Genomic DNA, 18,070 nt, shown 5'->3' with positions numbered 1-18,070 from the left:
GACCTTTCCGTCAAAGAAACCAATCAACGGAAAGGCAAACGGAAACCATAGCTTCCGTTTGCATTACCATTGATAATGGTAATGTTTCTGTTGCAAATCGTTTCCGTTTGTCTCCGTTCCGTAAGGTTTCCGTTTTTTTGGTGGAAACAATAGCGTAGTCGACTACGCTTTTGTTTTAGTCAAAGTATCAATACAACATTATGTTCTCAGCACAGGACTCACAAATAACAGTGGCAGCCGGAGTGTCCCATAACACAGCCAGCCAGTGTCCCAAAACAGTCAAGAGTGCCTCCATAATACTGTTTTTGGAAAAGCATTGCCTTACTAAAGAAATAGCATTGTCAATATAAGGAGGAAAATTTCACTCATAGCATTTTAACAGATTGTTGTCTAGGAATATTCGCTACTGAAACATTGTATAACAATGAGCTAAACGGAAATGGTTAAATATTGATATAGTACGCCTATTGGTATAGCAATTAACCTCTATTACCTTACCTTGTACTCAAAAACATGATGGTACAAAGTATCCTGGCCCCAGGCAGAGACTCAGCAAGAAAATACACCACTGCTCATGATCCACTTCATCTACTTCAAATTAACAATCTACATTTTAATTACTTGGAAATGCTTTTAGAGCATTCCTGGCTGAATTGGAAACTGCTGAATTCATGTCGTCTATAAGACAGTGGATCAATGGAGCATTCTGACATATACCCAGTGCCCTCTGCTGGTAATAATACAAAACTGCAACTTTTACGTGCACAACATTTCTAATAAATTATAAGAAAAGAGAAAGCTGGTAATTGACAAGAGACAGAACAAAAACAGTGCTGTTTACTTATTTGCAAAAAATCTGAAACTGATAGGTAGGTGGGAAGAACTTTTCTTTTGTCCCATAAGATGAAGCATTTAAAGTGAGACTCCAATTCTGGAGTCCTGTTAATAAATATATTAGGAAATTATTTCTTCTGTAAACAATTTGGGTAAAAAAAATAATAAAGCAGTGTGGAGAATAATTATCATGTACTTAAAGGGGCTGTACCAGGAGCAAAAATTATCATCTATAGGTGATCATTTTCTGATCACTGGGGGCCCCACCAATCAAGAGAACACAGGTCTCGAACCCCCTGTTCCTCCTCACTGCTCAGCCGCAGTGAGTAGGACATTGAATGGAGTGGTGGTCGAGCATGCATGCTCCATTCAAAGTCTATGGGAATGACAGAAACAGTTGAGTACAGTGCTCGGCTGTTTCCGTCATTCCTGTAGATATTGAATGGAGTGGCAGGCACATGCTCAAACACTTAATTCGATGTCCTAACTGCGGTCGAATAATGAGGAGGACCAGGGAGTTCAAGACCCACATTCTCACGACCGGTGGGGGTCCCAGCGATCAGAAAATTATGACCTATCCCTGTAGATAATTTTTGAATCTGGGAATACCCCTTTAAAGCAAATGTTTTTTTCTTATTAGAATTACACTAGGGCTACACTGCAACTTAGCGGAGCCAAACCCGCTGAATTTCTTGCGTCTGTTGTGCCGCAGTAACCACATTTACTTTCATTACTTGAGATGCAGACAGCGTGACGCAACGATTACATAGCGAACTTTGGCCGTGCAACCTGAGTCACGACCAGAATCGCCATATAGCTCATGCCTTATATCTGACCTCAGTCTGAAAACACTGGGGGCGAATATAGTCAAGGGTTTAGGTAAGTTTTCTGGCAGAAAAAAAAGTTGCACATTTTGGCGCAAGCATACACTACCGGTCAAAAGTTTTAGAACACCTCAATTTTTCCAGCTATTTTTGACAGTAACAGTTCTAGTACAGCAAATAATGTGAAATGGTTCAAATGTTCAAAAGTAAGTTAAAAACATAAAGATATTATGATTTTTTTAACATCAAAACGCAACAATAGTCTGAATTTCGGATTTTAACCTCTTCCCGCGCTGCTCCGCAATAGTACGTCCTGCAGAGGGGTTAGTTCCCGCATCCAGACGTACTATTGCGGAGTAGTTCCCGGCGCACACTGTCCTAACGGACAGTGTCCGGGAAGCGGGAGGTCAGCTGTCCCCGACAGCTGACACTCCAGCCTTGCCGGTCAGCGGACCATCGCCGCTGATTTCGGCAATTAACCCCATAAATGCGGCGACGGATTGCCGTCGCCGCATTTAAGTGGTTTGAAGCACATCAGCAGCCCCCACGAAGAGATTGTGGGGGCTACCGATGCTTGTCACGGCAATCGGAGGTCAGACAATGACCTCCGGGTTGCCAAGTACGGAAGCCTCGAAGGAGCGGCCTCCGGCCGGTCCTCCGAGGCTTCCTGTCAGTGTGACAGTCACGTCACAATGACAGTTAGAGTACATTACACTACGTGTGTAGTGTAATGTACTCTAGCAGCGATCAAAGCTGCAAGTCTAAGTGTCCCCTAGTGGGACAAGTGAAAAAAGTAAAAAAAAGTAATAAAAATGTTTTAAAAAAAAGTTATATAAACAAACACTGCATTTTTTTTCTAGAAGTCTTTCATTATAGGAAAAAAATGAACACGTTAAATAAAGTACACATATCTGGTATCACCGCGTTCGTAACGACCCCAACTATAAAACTATAATGTTGTTTTTCCCGCAAGATGAACACCCCAAAAAAAAAAAAACAATAAAAAACTACACCAGAATCGCTATTTTTTGGTCACCGCCCCTCCCAAAATAGAGAATAAAAAGTGATCAAAAAGTCGCATGTACCCGAAAATAATACCGATAAAAACTACAACCCGTCCCGCAAAAACAAGCTCTTACACAGCTTTTTTGACCGAAAAATAAAAAAGTTACGGCTCTCAGAATATGGTGACAGAAAATAAATTATTTTCTAAATAAGTTATTTTATTGCGCAAACGCTGCAAAACATAAAAAACCTATATACATCTGGTATCGCCGTAATCGTACCGACCCGCAGAATAAAATATAATGGTCATTTATAGTGCACGGTGAACGCCGCAAAAAATAAACTAAAAAATATTGTCAGAATTGCTTGTTTTTGGTCACCCGGCTTGCAAAAAAATTTAATAAAAAGTGATCAAAAAAATGGCATGTACCCCAAAATGGTACCACTGAAAAGTACAGATTGTCCCGCAACAAATAAGCCCTCACGCAGCTCCGGTGGTGGAAAAAATAAAGACGTTCTGGCTCCCAGGAATATGGCGATGCAAAATGTGCAGTGTTTTCTAAAAGCGGGTAACATCCGACACCATTTATCAGTGCGACGCCAGCCACACATCTATGAATTATTTATTTACCTCATTATTATACCCTCTTATTATGCCCTGATGCTCTCCGCACAGATTACATATTCCCCCACATTATAAACTGAAATACCAGCGAAACCCAAAACAGAAAAACTACCAAGCAAAATCTGCGCTCCAAAAGCAAAATGGCGTCCCTCCCTTCTGAGCCCTGCAGCGTGCCCAAACAGCAGTTTGTGCGCACATATATGGCATCGCCATACCAGGGAGAACCTGCTTAACGCTTTATGAGGTATTTGTCTTCAGGGGCACAAACTGGGCACGACATATGCACTAAAATGGCAGATCAGTGGAAAATTGCAATATTCACACCACCCGCTGTGCATTAACCCCTTTGAGCACTATGACTTAATAGCACGTCATGGTGCGGGGGTGATGTATGGAGCGGGCTCACGAGCTGAGCCCACTCCATACGCTGCGGGTATCAGCTGTGTATTACAGCTGACACCCGGGACTAACGGACAGGTACAGGAGTCTGTAAAAATAACAATATACTGCAATACATTAGTATTGCAGTATATTGTACCCACGGATCCAATGATCTCTGGTACAAGTCCCCTAAGGGGATTAATAAAATGTGTAGAAGAATTAAAGTTATTAGTAGTGAGAAAGAAAAAAGTTTAAAGTTAAAAAAAAATATCGCTACGTCCATAAAAAGGCCAACTATTACAATATACCATTATTTAACTCGCACGGTGAACACCGTAAAAAACGTAAAAATTTAAACCGCCAAAATCGCTGTAGTTTTCGTTTTTACGGCACGGTGAAAGCTGTAAAAACGAAAACCCCAAAAAACGGAATCAGATTTTCTTCCTAGATTTTCCTATTTTTTTTTTTCAGTTTCCCAGTACTTTTTATGGCACTTTAAATGGTGTCAATAGAAACTACAATTCCTCCCGCAAGAAATAAGCCGTCACATCACTCTACTGACGGAAAAATGTATGACCCCATGTGGGGTATTTCCGTACTCGGGAGAAATAGGTTTACAAAAATTGGTTGTTTATTTCTCCTTTATCCCTTGTGAAAATGAGAAAATTCAACATTTTAGTGGAAAAAAATTGTGATATTAATTTTTTCCGCCTAATTCTAATAAATTCTGCAAAAGACCCGTCGAGTCTAAATGCTCACTATACCCCTAGAAAAATTCCTTGAGGGGTGTTTCCAAAATGGGGAAACTTGGGGGGCTTCCACTGTTTTGGTCCCTCCAGGGCGTTGCAAACGCGGCACCGAAAAACAATCCAGAAAAATCTGTGCTCCAAAATCCAAATGGCGCTACATCCCTTCTGAGCGCTGCCATGGGTCCAATCAGCAGTTTATTACCACATATGGGGTATTGCCGTAATCAGGAGAAAATGCTTTACAAATGTTGTGGTTCTTTTTTCCTTAATTCCTTGTAAAAATTTAAAATTTCTATGCTTTTTCAGAAAAAAAGTTGATTTTCATCTTCACTGCCTATGCCTAATTCCACTAAATTCTGCAAAAAACCTGTGTGGTCAAAATGCTAACTATACCCCTAGATAAATTCCTTGAGAGGTGTAGTTTCCAAAATGGGGTCACTTTTAGGGGGTTTCCCCTGTTTTGGTCTCTGCAGGGCGTTGCAAACGCGACATGGCACCGAAAACCAAACCAGCAAAATCCGTGCTCCAAAATTCAAATTGCGCTCCTTCCCTTCTGAGCCTTGCTGTGGGCCCAATCAGCAGTTTATTACCAAATATGGGATATTGCCGTAATCGGGAGACATTGCTTTACATATGTTGGGGTGCATTTTCCTTATTATTTCTTGTAATTATTAAAAGTTTTTTCAGTAAAAAGTAGATTTTCATTTTTACAGACTAATTCTGATAAATTTAGCGAAAAACTTGTGCGGTCAAAATGCTAACTATACACCTAGATAAATTTCTTGAGGGGTGTAGTTTCCAAAATGGGGTAACTTTCGGGGTGTTTCCACTGTTTTGGCACCACAAGACCTCTTCAAACCTGACAAGGTGCATAAAATATATTCTAAAAAAAAGGAGGCCCGAAATCCACTGGGTGCTCCTTTGCTTCTGAGGCCGGTGCTTCAGTCCATTACCACACTAGGGCCACATGTGGGATATTTCTAAAAACTGCAGAATCTGGGCAATAAATATTGAGTTGCATTTCTCTGGTAAAACCTTCTGTGTTACAAAAAAAAATGTATTAGAAATGAATTTTGGCAAAAAAAATAACATTTGTAAATTTCACCTCTACTTTGCTTTAATTCCTGTGAAACACCTAAAGGGTTAAAACACTTTGTTAATGCTGATTCGAATACCTTGAGGGGTGCAGTTTTCAAAATGGAGTGACTTCTGGGGATTTTCTAATATATAAGGCCCTTAAAGCCACCTCAGAACTGAACTGGTCCCTGAAAAAATAGCCTTTTGAAATTTTCTTGAAAATGTGAGAAATTGCTGCTAAGCCTTGTAACGTCCTAGAAAAATAAAAGGACGTTCAAAAAACGATGCAAACAAAGTAGACATATGGGAAATGTTAACTAGTAACTATTTTGTGTGGTATAACTATCTGTCTTACAAGCAGATACGTTTAAATTTAGAAAAATGCTAATTTTTGCAAAATTGTGGTGTTTTTCAGAAATAAATACCAAAATTATCGACAAAATTTTTTCACTAACATAAAGTACAACATGTCACGAGAAAACAATCTCAGAATCGCTTGGATAGGTAAAAGCATTCCAACGTTATTACCACATAAAGTAACACATGTCAGATTTGAAAAAATTGTCTGGGTCCTGAAGGGGTTAACCAAAGGGCTTTTTTCAGGGAAGACCTCAAGGACAGCTGCCCTGCAGCACAGAAAGAAAAATTATGGTTTGACATTGGATGCAAACTATTCCTACAGGGGTCTCAACTCTTGGAGATTACTTTCAAACCCTCTGATTCTATATAACCAGTGTTGGAATAGACTGCATTACAACACCCTGTAGGACAGGATTTGGACAGTTTTGCGCTTCAGTACAAAGCACATTTATGTCATAATAAGGCTGGGTTCACACGAGCACATTAACGTCCGTAATGGACGGACGTATTTCGGCCGGAAGTCCCGGACCGAACTCAGTGCAGGGAGCCGGGCTCCTAGCATTATAGTTTTGTACGACGCTAGGAGTCCCTGCTTCTCCGTGGAACTACTGTCCTGTACTGAAAACATGATTACAGTACGGGACAGTTGACCTGCAGAGAGGCAGGGACTCCTAGCATCGTACATAACTATGATGCTAGGAGCCCGGCTCCCTGCACTAAGTTCGGTCCTGGACTTCCGGCCGAAATACGTCTGCCCATTAAAAACGGCCACGTAAAAAAAATGCCTCCTAAAAAGAAGTGCATGTCACTTCTTGAGCCATTTTTTGGAGCCGATTTTCATTGACTCAATAGAAAAACAGCTCCAAAAACTGCTGTAAACAACGCCGCAAAAAAACGTCTGAAAATCAGGGGCTGTTTTCCCTTGAAAACAGCTCCGTATTTACAGACGTTTTTTGTTAAGCGTGTGAACATAGCCTGCGAAGTGTAGGTCTGTCCTACAGAGAAATTGTCAAGAAAGCCAAGGTGGCAGTCGGTACAGTTTCCTATACCATCAAAAGGTACTTGGAAACTGGTGGAAACTCTGACAGGAAGAGATCTGGCAGCTCGAAATAAAGCCTGCAAAAGGGAAAACTGCTGATAAATTCAGGATACAAGCCATCTAAGAGCCAGAAATAAATTATTCCTCCTGCATATACACGACAGGTTATTCTGAAGAAAAAAAAAAGTCACCTGAAAAGACAGTTTCTCCTTCAGGGGTTAAATGGAATCTATCGTCTGGAGATGTTCATTGACTTCTACAGGAGGGTTTTCAAAGCATGCTCTGTGAACTGTGCAGAGGCCACCCTGCGGGGAGCTGGAACAGTAGAGCTGTGTCCATCACCCCCTGTCAATGGTGGATGCAGTGTTATCTATATATAGGTGTTAAAGCGGATTGGCTATATATTTATGCTGCCCTGTCTGAGGGCACGATAAAGTAACAGACATGCTGATTTCAGCGGTCTGTGACTCATTACGTAATGTGCCATAGCTTCTAAGAATTTAGTGGTTATAATCGCTGAGCGTGGCCAGCGCTTCAAGCTTAAGTCAATGCATTTCATGCTGCCACGCCACTGACTAACAGCCACTGATTGACACTCTACTCCATATGCACAGTAATAGAGAAAAAATTGTCAATCAGCGGCTGGAGGGAGGGGGGGGGGGTTGTGGCGGGGGCAGCTTGAATATATGAATATACTTAGACTCAAGATTGCAGTGCCGGCTGGGTGTCGCAAGTATAATTAACTATTAAATTCTCATAAACTGCAGCACATTATCTAAAAAGAAACAGACCATGTAAATCAGTGTGTCCGTCACTTTTTTATGCAGCCCTCCGAGGGCAGAATAAATATATGAAAGATCCACTATAGCTTCCATTGTAATCTAGCCTGTGATGATAATGAGATGACTACTAAAAAGTGATCTCTAAAGAACAGGAAGGGTCAGTCTATTATGAGGCTAAATGGCCAGAGTAAAAACTGGACGATTTCCATGTATTTTTTTTAATACAGATAGTGACAAGGTAAAAGAAAACAAACTTACCAAAAATTCTTTAAAATCCTGTTGTAATGCGGAGACTGTAGAGTGCTCCTGTGAATGCTCTGTGGTTATATATGTTTATATAATACACTACTAGCACAAATAGACAGGTTTCTCACAGAAAACACACAGAAATGGATTCATTTATCTATTGTATTTCCTTGTGTGTACATATATTGTGTATAATACATTAAGAGCAGTTAATAATAACCCTGGAAGACTGGAAGCAATTTCAATAACCCATCAAGCACTGTCAGTTGATACATACACCATTTACAGCAACCTGTATTCTGTGAATGGCTCTCTAACAGGCTGATGTGTTGTGCTGACAGGCACTGGGCATCTCCAAAGAGACCATTTGACAAATACAAACTTCCTTTACTCCTAGGCGCACCACGACGCAACTGTACGTCCGGGTGGCCAGTGTCTTAGCGCACCAGGACGTAGTTACTGCGCGGTTACCGGGGCACACGACAGTGAGCATCGGGAACCGGGAGGCCAGCTTTCCCCGACAACTGACACTCCACTGCTGCAGATCAGCGGCTCATTTCCGCTGATTTCGGCAATTAACCCCTTAAATGCGGCAATCGATTGCAGTTGCCGCATTTTAGGGGTTTCTAGCACATCGGCAGACCTCACAATGTAATCGTGAGGTTTGGAGATGGCTAGCATGGCGACCGGAGGCCAAGTAATGGCCTTCGTGTCTGCTATGTACGGAAGCCTATCAGGACCAGCCTCCTGATAGACTTCATGTCAGAGTGACAGGAAGTCACTGTCGTTCCCGATGCACACTGTCGGTGACAGTGTGCATCGGGAACCCGGAGGTCAGCTGTCCCCGACAGCCGACACTCCACTGTTGCCGATCAGCGGCTCATCGCCGACGATTTCGGCAAAATTAATCCATTAAATGCGGCGCTCGATTGCGATCGCCGCATTTAGGGAGTTTGTAGCGCATCAGCAGCCCCCATGCTAGTGTGGGGGCTGCTAATGCTTGTGATGGAACCCAGGGGCCAGACAACGGTCTCCAGGTCTGCCATGTATGGAAGCCTAGGACTTGCTGTCAGAGTGACTGTGACGTCACACAGACAGTTGGAATATGTTACACTATCTAGGTAGTGTAATGTATTCTAGCAGCGATCAGAGCTGCAGGTAAAAAAAGAAAGCGTAAAAAGTAAAAAAACAGTTATTAAAAATGTTTAACAAAAGTGTAAAATTAAAAGATTTTTTTTCCTATAAGTCTCTTATTATTGAAAACGTAAACAGTACACATATTTGGTATCACCGTGTTCGTAATGACCCAATCTATAATGTTATTTTTCCCCGCACGGTGAACGCCGCAGAAACAAACTAAAAACAATGCCAGAATCACTATTTTTTGGTCACCACCCCTCCCAAAATATAGAATAAAAAGTGATCAAAAGTCGCACGTACCCCAAAATAGTACCAATAAAAACTACAACTCTCCCCGCAAAAAACAAGCCCTTACACCGCTTTTTTGACCGAAAAACAAAAAAGTTATGGCTCTCACACAAAAAATAAATTATTTTCTAAACAAGTGATTTTATTGTGCAAACGCTACAAAACTATATACATATGGTATCGCCGTAATCGTACCGACCGGCAGAATAAAGTAATCTCGTTGTAACCTGTCATTTACCGCGTCATCTCGCGAGATCACGCTGTAGATGACAGGTTACAGCGAGATTACGCTTCCTCTGCTGTAACTACCACAGAAATAGTAACGAAGTGCAGAGATTGTGAATAGACATCCCGTGGAGTCTATTCACTGTCTAAACACTTCAGTATTGTTAATGTGTAAGTATAAGACAGCACATAGCGATCTAAAAGGACCCCTATGTGCTGAGTAAATGAATGGAGAGGAGTGCATGACGCTGATTGGTCAGCGTCATACACTCCCCTGTACAACGCCCACTTGGTCTGAAGTAAAAACACGCCCACTTGGGCATTAAGACACTCATTAGCATAAATCTAAAATCGCTAATAAAGTGGTGAAAACAGATAGTTTTTTTAAAATAAAAAGCATTACTGTCACCTACATTATAGCGCAGATCTCCTTATGTAGGAGATAGGGCACTTATAATGTGGTGACAGAGCCTCTTTAACTCATTTCTATTTTTAAAAAAATCAATTATTACCACATGTGGGGTATTGCCGTACTCGGGAGAGATTGCGTTACAAATTTAGGGCGACTTTTTCTCCTTTATCCCTTGTGAAAATGAAAAAATGCAACATTTTAGTGGACAAAAATGTTGATGTTGATTTTCATTTTCACGGCCTGATTCTACTAAATTCTGCAAAATACCTGTGTGGTATAAATGCTCACTATACCCCTAGAAAAATTCCTTGAGGGCTGTAGTTTCCCAAATGAGGTCACTTTTGGGGTTTTTCCACCGTTTTGGTCCCTCTAGGACGTTGCAAACACGACATGGCACTGAAAACCAATCCAGCAAAATCTGTGCTCCAAAACCCAAATGGCGTCCAAACAGCAGTTTATTACCACATATGGGGTATTTCCATAATCGGGAGAAGATGCTTTACAAATGTTGGGGTGCATTTTCTTCTTTATTCCTTGTAAATATTACAAATTTCTATGTTTTTTCAGAAAAAAAGTAGATTTTCATTTTCACAGACTAACTCCAATAAATATAGCAAAATACCTGTGAGGTCAAAATGCTAACTATACCCCTAGATAAATTCCTTGAGGGGTGTAGTTTCCAAAATGGGGTCACTTTTGGAGAGGTTCCACTGTTTTGCCACCACAAGACTTCTTCAAACCTGACATGGTGCCTAAAATATAATCTAAAAAAAAGCAGACCCCAAAATCCTGTAGGTGCTCCTTTGCTTCTGTGGCCTGTGTTTCGGTCCATTAGGGCACTAGGGCAACATGTGGGATATTCCTAAAAACTGCAGAACCTGGGTAATAAATATTGAGTTGCGTTTCTCTAGTAAAACTTTGTGTTACAGAATTTTTTTTTATTACAAATGAATTTCTGCAAAAAAATGAAATTTGTAAATTTCACCTCTACTTTGCTTTATTTCCTGTGAAACGCCTAAAGGGTTAAGAAATCTTCTGAATGCTATTTTGAACACTTTGAAGGGTGCAGTTTTTATAATGGGGTGATTTATTAGGGGATTCTAATATATAAGGCCCTCAAAACCACTTCAGATCTAAAACTGGTACCTGTAAAAACAGCCTTTTGAAACTTTATTGAAAATGTGAGAAATTGCTGCTAAAGTTCTAAAACGTCTTGTAACGTCCTAGAAAAATAAAAGGACGTTCAAAAAAAACTATGCAAACATAAAGTAGACATATGGGAAATGGTATTTAGTGACGATTTTGTGTGGTATTACTATCTGTTTTACCAGCAGATACATTTAAAATGAGAAAAATGCTAATTTTTGCAAATTTTCTCTAAATTTTGGTGTGTTTCACTAATAAATATTGAATTTATCGACCAAATTTTTCCACTATCATAAAGTACAATATGTCACGAGAAAACAATCTCAATCCCTTGGATAGGTAAAAGCATTCCGGAGTTATTACCATATAAAGTGACACGTTAGATTTGAAAAAAATCGGCTGTGCCACAAGACCAAAACAGGCTGCGTTCTGAAGGGGTTAAACTGTGCCTGTTTCCTGTGGACAGTTCCTACATTACAATGGTAGCGAATTTAAAACTGCTAATGCAATTCTCTAATAACGGAGATAGAATAGACTATCCATAACTAATTTACTAATCCCTTTGCACTTATACATTGGCAAAATTGATTATTTGACTAAAAATGTAAGTAAATTACGGTGGACAGAGCACGTGCCCACCCCACTTAAAAGTAAAACCAAAAAGAAAGAAATAACATTGTACAGATTCTTTATTTGGAATACGCTGCTTCTCCATAAAGAAAAAAGCATCTGCAATACAGAGATACGGGTTTCCAGTAGGAAAGTGACTCGAAACAAAGAGGCCGCACGATTGTGATGACCTATTACTTTCGAGGAAGTCCCTATTCTTGTAACGAGGTCTATTCTTAAACTTGCTGAACGTGTGTTTTGCTGTAAAGCATGAACTTTCTGGTCTGCATGCGTAGCTGCTGGATCAGCCTATTGACTATTAGATCATTGTGCAGAGTCATTAGGCCATGGAAAGCTAAAATCTATAATGCCCACATTAACTCCATATGTTTCAGGACTGACTGAACAACCGAGACAGCCATTTCATCTTACCTTCTGAGGTGCTCATGTTCTTTCAGGAACAGCTCTGTCCTCCTGTTGTTAACGCCGGAGCCTGTTTTGTAAGATCTGGAAAAGCAGAAAAACACCCACGCAATTTACTTGTACAGCTCTATTGAGATCCAGCTAAGGAACAATGTTTTATGACAGTCTCCACATGTTCACTAACGATTAGCTTAGATTTGATAAGTCGCTTTCACATCTCATTCTAAGATTACACCTCACCTACTCAAACAGGGTGCCAGGGGCATATTCACTGTACTAGGCTACAAAAAAGCAACACGTATGTAGAAAATGTATGAGGATCACATAAAAAAGTTAAAAACCTCGCACAGAATTGAACTTTGTAGCCAGTAAAGACCTATCAGAGTTGGGTAAGATGGCCAACTAATGAAGTATAGACAACCGCGCTGACTTTTTAGGTGCTCGAAGGACATATTTCGTACTAGAATGTAATAAATCATTACAACATAGGAAATAATTCAAATGTAGTGATTGGTAATAAAACGTTTTCCATGCAAACGCCTGGGTGACTCATGACCATGCTGCTCGGTGGGCATGTTGTCATTGCCAGCACAGGCTTCAATTATGGACAAGAAGACGACAGCAGACGATCTCTGGAAAAGCACCACTCTGGCAACCGAAACTTAGGCCTCATTTACATGGCAATGAGGTTATGTGGAAGACTTGTGTGCTGCTGTACAATGCTGTCGGGTGCCATATACATGGCACTATTCTTCACTAGACTATAGGTACGTGGCTCTGCATGGAGGACCAGTGGCTGGTGTAGCAGCAGAATGTAGTGGTGGATATTTTTCAACACTTGAAGTATATTTAAAGAGGCTCTGTCATCAGATTTTGCAACCCCTATCTCCTATTGCAACAGATCGGCGCTGCAATGTAGATAAGAGTAACGTTTTTTTGGTTTTTTTAAAACGAGCATTTTTGGCCAAGTTATGACCATTTTTATATTTATGCAAATGAGGCTTGCAAAAGTACAACTGGGCGTGTATTATGCGTGTTACATCTGGGCGTGTATTGTGTGTGTACATCTGGGCGTTTTTACTTCTTTTACTAGCTGGGCGTTGTGAATAGAAGTGTATGATGCTGACGAATCAGCATCATCCACTTCTCTTCGTTACCACCCAGCTTCTGGCAGTGCTGCTGCAGAATCAACTGTAGCCTCTGGTGCCGATGTTTCCTCGCTCGTCCAACACGATGCAGGACCTGGGGCAGGAAGTGACGTCACAGCGTGATCTCTCGAGAACACGCTGTGTGTCTGCACTGCCAGAAGCTGGGTGGTAACGAAGAGAAGTGGATGATACTGATTCGTCAGCATCATACACTCCCATTCACAACGCCCAGCTAGTAAAAGAAGTAAAAAACGCCCAGATGTACATACACAATACACGCCCAGTTGTACTTTAGAAAGCCTCATTTGCATAAATATAAAAATGGTCATAACTTGGCCAAAAATGCTCGTTTTTAAAAAAAAAACTAAAAACTTTACTCTTATCTCCATTGCAGCGCCGATCTGCTGCAATAGGAGATAGGGGTTGCAAAATCTGGTGACAGAGCCTCTTTAAAAGATTTTTATTTTCCTACATCCAGGAAAGTAAAGGGGTTTTCCAAAGTTCACCTTAAATTTTAGAAAATCCCTTTACGAACATCCAAAATTGCTGTGGTCTTCTGTAGGGGTAATCCTCTCAAAGAGGGCCAGTAAAGAGACAAAAACCTGAACAAAATGGTCTTGATTGAGGTAGTCTCTTGGGGAGGTTTTCGCTGTTCTTGGTTAAACCCATAAAATGGAAATGTACACTGGGACTACAGTACATGGAGATGTTAGGCCTCTTAATCCATTTATAAAACTCTTATTTTGCAATATTTTCATAACTATAAAGTGGTTATCATAGCAAATATATACAATTCCCCTTAACCGACTTTCCCACTGAAGTTTCTATTAAGTTATCACATATTGTCTAAAAATAATATTACTATAAACTACACGAGACTTCCTGTGATGCTCCTCTGCTTAGAAGTGTCACAGCCGTGCACAAACTAGTATAAAAATAACATAAGGTTTGCAGGAATGTGCAGTCATATCAGAGCTATAAATCTTCCAAAAGAAAGCAGCACTCAGCACTGACCACTCAAGCCATCTGCTGAGGCGGACGAACATCATTTGTGACTTACTCAATATCCTTCCGCACAGATCCCAAGAGGTCTTCTCTTTCCCGAATTGCCTGGAAATTGGCTTTAGTCTTGTGAAATTCATGTGTGTAATCCTGTAAAACAACACTCTTATATTAATAAATGGACTGTATTATTAGTTAAAGTCTCCCTCCAGTTGCACTCTCCTGCCCAAGCTGACATTGAGCATGGAGAGATGCTCTAGTAAGGCGCCTGGAGAGTTTTGTGCATGGATCCAAGTCTAATTAATAGGATCCGTAAACAGTGTGCAGGGCTGTCTCTCCACGCCTAATGTCAGCTCGGACGGGAGAGTACAACTGGGAGGTACAATTTACTAGCATGTGTACAAGCAATAAGGAATAAATCGTAACTAGCAAACAGAATTTTGCTAAAACGAACACATGCTAGCATTCTTAAATTGTTCATACTTACATTTTATTTTTCATGGAGTTACAATAGACTTGAACCCTAAACTCACTAGAATAGTGGAGTTGGGACTGCTGGGACCCATAGAATTATTGCATTTTGACCAGGGGCTGTACATCCACCTGGGACGGCCCCACTTAAATATATGGAGCTCAGTTGCCATACCTTGGGAATAGTGGTGCCAATTGGCCATGGTGCTCCACTAGCGCTGCTGCCCTTTCATTCTCGTGATCATGGGGGGTCCCCCTACACATGCAAAATGCAACTAATTGCTTGTATGTCAGCAATGTTTACTAGTTTATTTGATGTGTAGGTTTACACTTCGTTCTGGCATAGAAATGTAGCAGACGGCCCAAAAGTTGTTTGACGCAATTTCTATAAATTTACAAGAGAAACTTTTTTTTTTTTTTAATAAACTTTATTGAATTATTTTCTTAGTTAAACTTGGGGACTTCACAATGCTGTCCTTTGATCGCTTCTATAATGCTTTCGTATACTCCGTATACCAGAGCGTTATCGTCTGTCAGTAACAAACTGACAGGCAATGTATTCGGCCGTGCTTTTGGCATACAGCCATGACAGGCTTGAGCGCCTTTGATGCGCCCTGGTTGCCATGGCAACCAATCTGCACTGCTTGGCCCCAATGGAGTGAGCTTCTAAGAGGTTAAACTACCGTGGATCTAGCTCCGATAGTAAGACTGTCACAGAGAGGATGGTGTGAAGCCACAGAGTCACTAAGAGATTTGACATATTCACCCTATAACCCCTATACAGGGATCTGGACTGTGCTGCTGAGAGACCCCAGGTCGCTACCCCCAGGGTAGTTTCCCTTCGACGACGACAACAGGCAAGGCACAGAAACAGCAGACAGTATGCATGGTCAGGTATAGCAAAGGTTAGGGCAGAGGGCAGGGGGCAGAGGTTCTTCATGGGTCACTAGCAAGAGGTCAGGGCAGGCGACAGGCAAGGATAGTCAAAGGATGAGGTTCATCACAACAAATCCAATCAAAGCATTATGCAGGCTATCATTAACAAGCTATGAGGAACCTAACTGCTCAGACAAGGATAGAAAGGAGGTGGTACATTTTATACCTTGAGAAGCTGGGTGGAAATGGGTGGCGTAAACTGGCCCTTTAAAAGTAGGAAGGTCAGCGCGCTCACTAGGAAGTGCAGGAGGAGAGCGGCAGTCTGGACACATCTTTTTGCTAAATGGGCACAAATTCCCACAGACACTCCAAAATCTTGTGTAAAGCCTTCGCAGAAGAGAGTAGGCTGCTATAGCCAAAAAAAGAAGCCCAACACCAGAATGTTTTGGAATGGGATTTCTAAAAAGCTCATAGAGGTGTGAGTCAGGTATCCACAAACTTTTGGCCAGAAAGTGTAGCACGGTCATTCTTTGAAAGCCACTCTAGGTATCATAATAGTGCAGGACAGCTGGAGCTGCAATCGCTCAATGCCCCATAACAAAAAGGATGTAGATCAGGGAACAAGACCTGGTTATCAGCACCCTATTAGTCAAGGCCCGCTGACCTACATAGAATGTTGACAGACTTTTCTTATTGTGAATTACATTAAATATCCACAAACATATCCAAACTGTAATCAGAATTCAAGGCACACCATATTCTGCTTTACAAACATTTGTGAAAGAGATCAATGAATTCCAGTGTGGCACTGTAATAATATACCACCGTTGTAACAAAACAGCGGGTGAAATTTCTCCCCTCCTAGATATTCCACGAATAATTGTGAGTGGTATTATTGCAAAGTGGAAGCATTTAGGAACCACAGCCATGAAGTGGTAGACCACAAAAAGTTACAGAGCGGGGTCGCCGAGTGCTGAGGCGCATAGTGCAACGCTCTGCCGACTCAAGAACTGCAGAGTTTTAAACTTTATCTGGCATTATCACCACAAAAACCGTGCACCAGAAGGTTTATGGCATTGGTTTATATGGCTGAGCAGCTGCATGCAACCCTTACATCACCAAGCACAACAATGCCAAACGTCGGATTGAGTGGTGTAAAGCACGCCACCACTGGACTCTGGAGCAGTGGAAACATCTTCTGTGGAGTGATGAATCACACTTCTCTATCTGGCAGTCTAATGGCAGAGTCTGGGTTTGGTGAATGCCAGGAGAACGTTACCTGCCTGACTGCATTGTGCCAGCTGTAAAGTTTGGTGGAGGAGGGATAATACTATGGGGTTGGTTGGCCTAGGCTCCTTTGTTCCAGTTAAGGGAAATCTTAATGCTTCAGCAAAGCAAGACATTTTGGGCAATTATGTGTTTCCAACCTGATTTTCGTTAGAGATAGCCTAATATTCTAAATAGCCGGCATACATATCTCTACCAGATATATACCGCTCTACCCGATTACGACTTCAATAGCAAAAGATTCATACAGGCTACTAAACACACGACACAAGCCTATATTCATACAATACGGATCATCCTCCTTAGCGTGGGGAAGGTTAGAATGATCAGCATGACAATACAGCCATGAAGAATGCCCAAAGATAATTGGGCTACTCTGGAGAGTAGGCTACGTCCCCTGAGAGAGGGATAAGGAGAGTCTGTTTCTATGCTGACCAGCCGTTGTTCAGTAGTAGACGAACCCCCAGTCAACGGAACAGAAGACAGAATAAGCAGCATGCCATGTGATAGGCTGAGGACAGCCGCAACCTCATCAGTGGGAGGGCTCGCTGCCTTCATAGGACAGAGTTTTTTGGGATTCTATGTTTTGTGATTTGTACAAATTCCTCTGGATTGTCAGAGGAATGACTACATTAGATCTGCAAAGCCCAACACGATTCACTTCAGAGTACTAGAGTGAAGAAACGCGTAGGGCTACCAGGGTTTAGACGGACACAGTATGTGTTCATGGAATAGCCTTGAATTACCCTTCAGCAAATAAACAAAGCCCCATCAGTTGTCCTTCTCAAGCTCGAGCAGATATGAGAGATAGCTGTAGATAATTGACTGGAACCACTGAAGGGGGAATAATTTTATTAGGCACATTGGCTTGTGGGCTTATCGGTTTACACTGCAAATAATAACAAATCTAAAAATAAATATATAATAAAAAAATGATACACATCTGGTCTGTCCTAAACAACAAGACAACAGTGTCAATGCAATGTGCGGGAGCACAAGACTTTCACATAGATATTAATATATTTGTATCACAATAGTTTGTTTTTTATAATAAAGAATTAAAGGTTACGATTTAACCAAACAATATCCCTATTTATGGCGACCATTCAGTGAAAAATATG

General features: G+C 41.2%; 1 protein-coding gene across 2 annotated transcripts in view; it reads right to left on the bottom strand.

The window, feature by feature from the left end:
* Positions 1 to 18,070, bottom strand: part of GOSR1 (golgi SNAP receptor complex member 1) — a 98,039-nt gene that overhangs the window by 64,338 nt on the left and 15,631 nt on the right. For both annotated transcript variants that reach the window (XM_075854346.1, XM_075854347.1), the window contains exons 5-6: positions 14,374 to 14,465; positions 12,175 to 12,249 (exon numbers count right to left, since the gene is read on the bottom strand). In XM_075854346.1, the coding sequence (XP_075710461.1) occupies positions 12,175 to 12,249; positions 14,374 to 14,465 (167 nt within the window). The remainder of the gene's footprint in view (positions 1 to 12,174; positions 12,250 to 14,373; positions 14,466 to 18,070) is intronic.

Source organism: Rhinoderma darwinii, chromosome 2 (genome assembly GCF_050947455.1).
Source record: "Rhinoderma darwinii isolate aRhiDar2 chromosome 2, aRhiDar2.hap1, whole genome shotgun sequence".
Lineage (NCBI taxonomy): Eukaryota > Metazoa > Chordata > Amphibia > Anura > Rhinodermatidae > Rhinoderma > Rhinoderma darwinii.
This window is presented reverse-complemented; position numbering and strand designations above follow the sequence as displayed.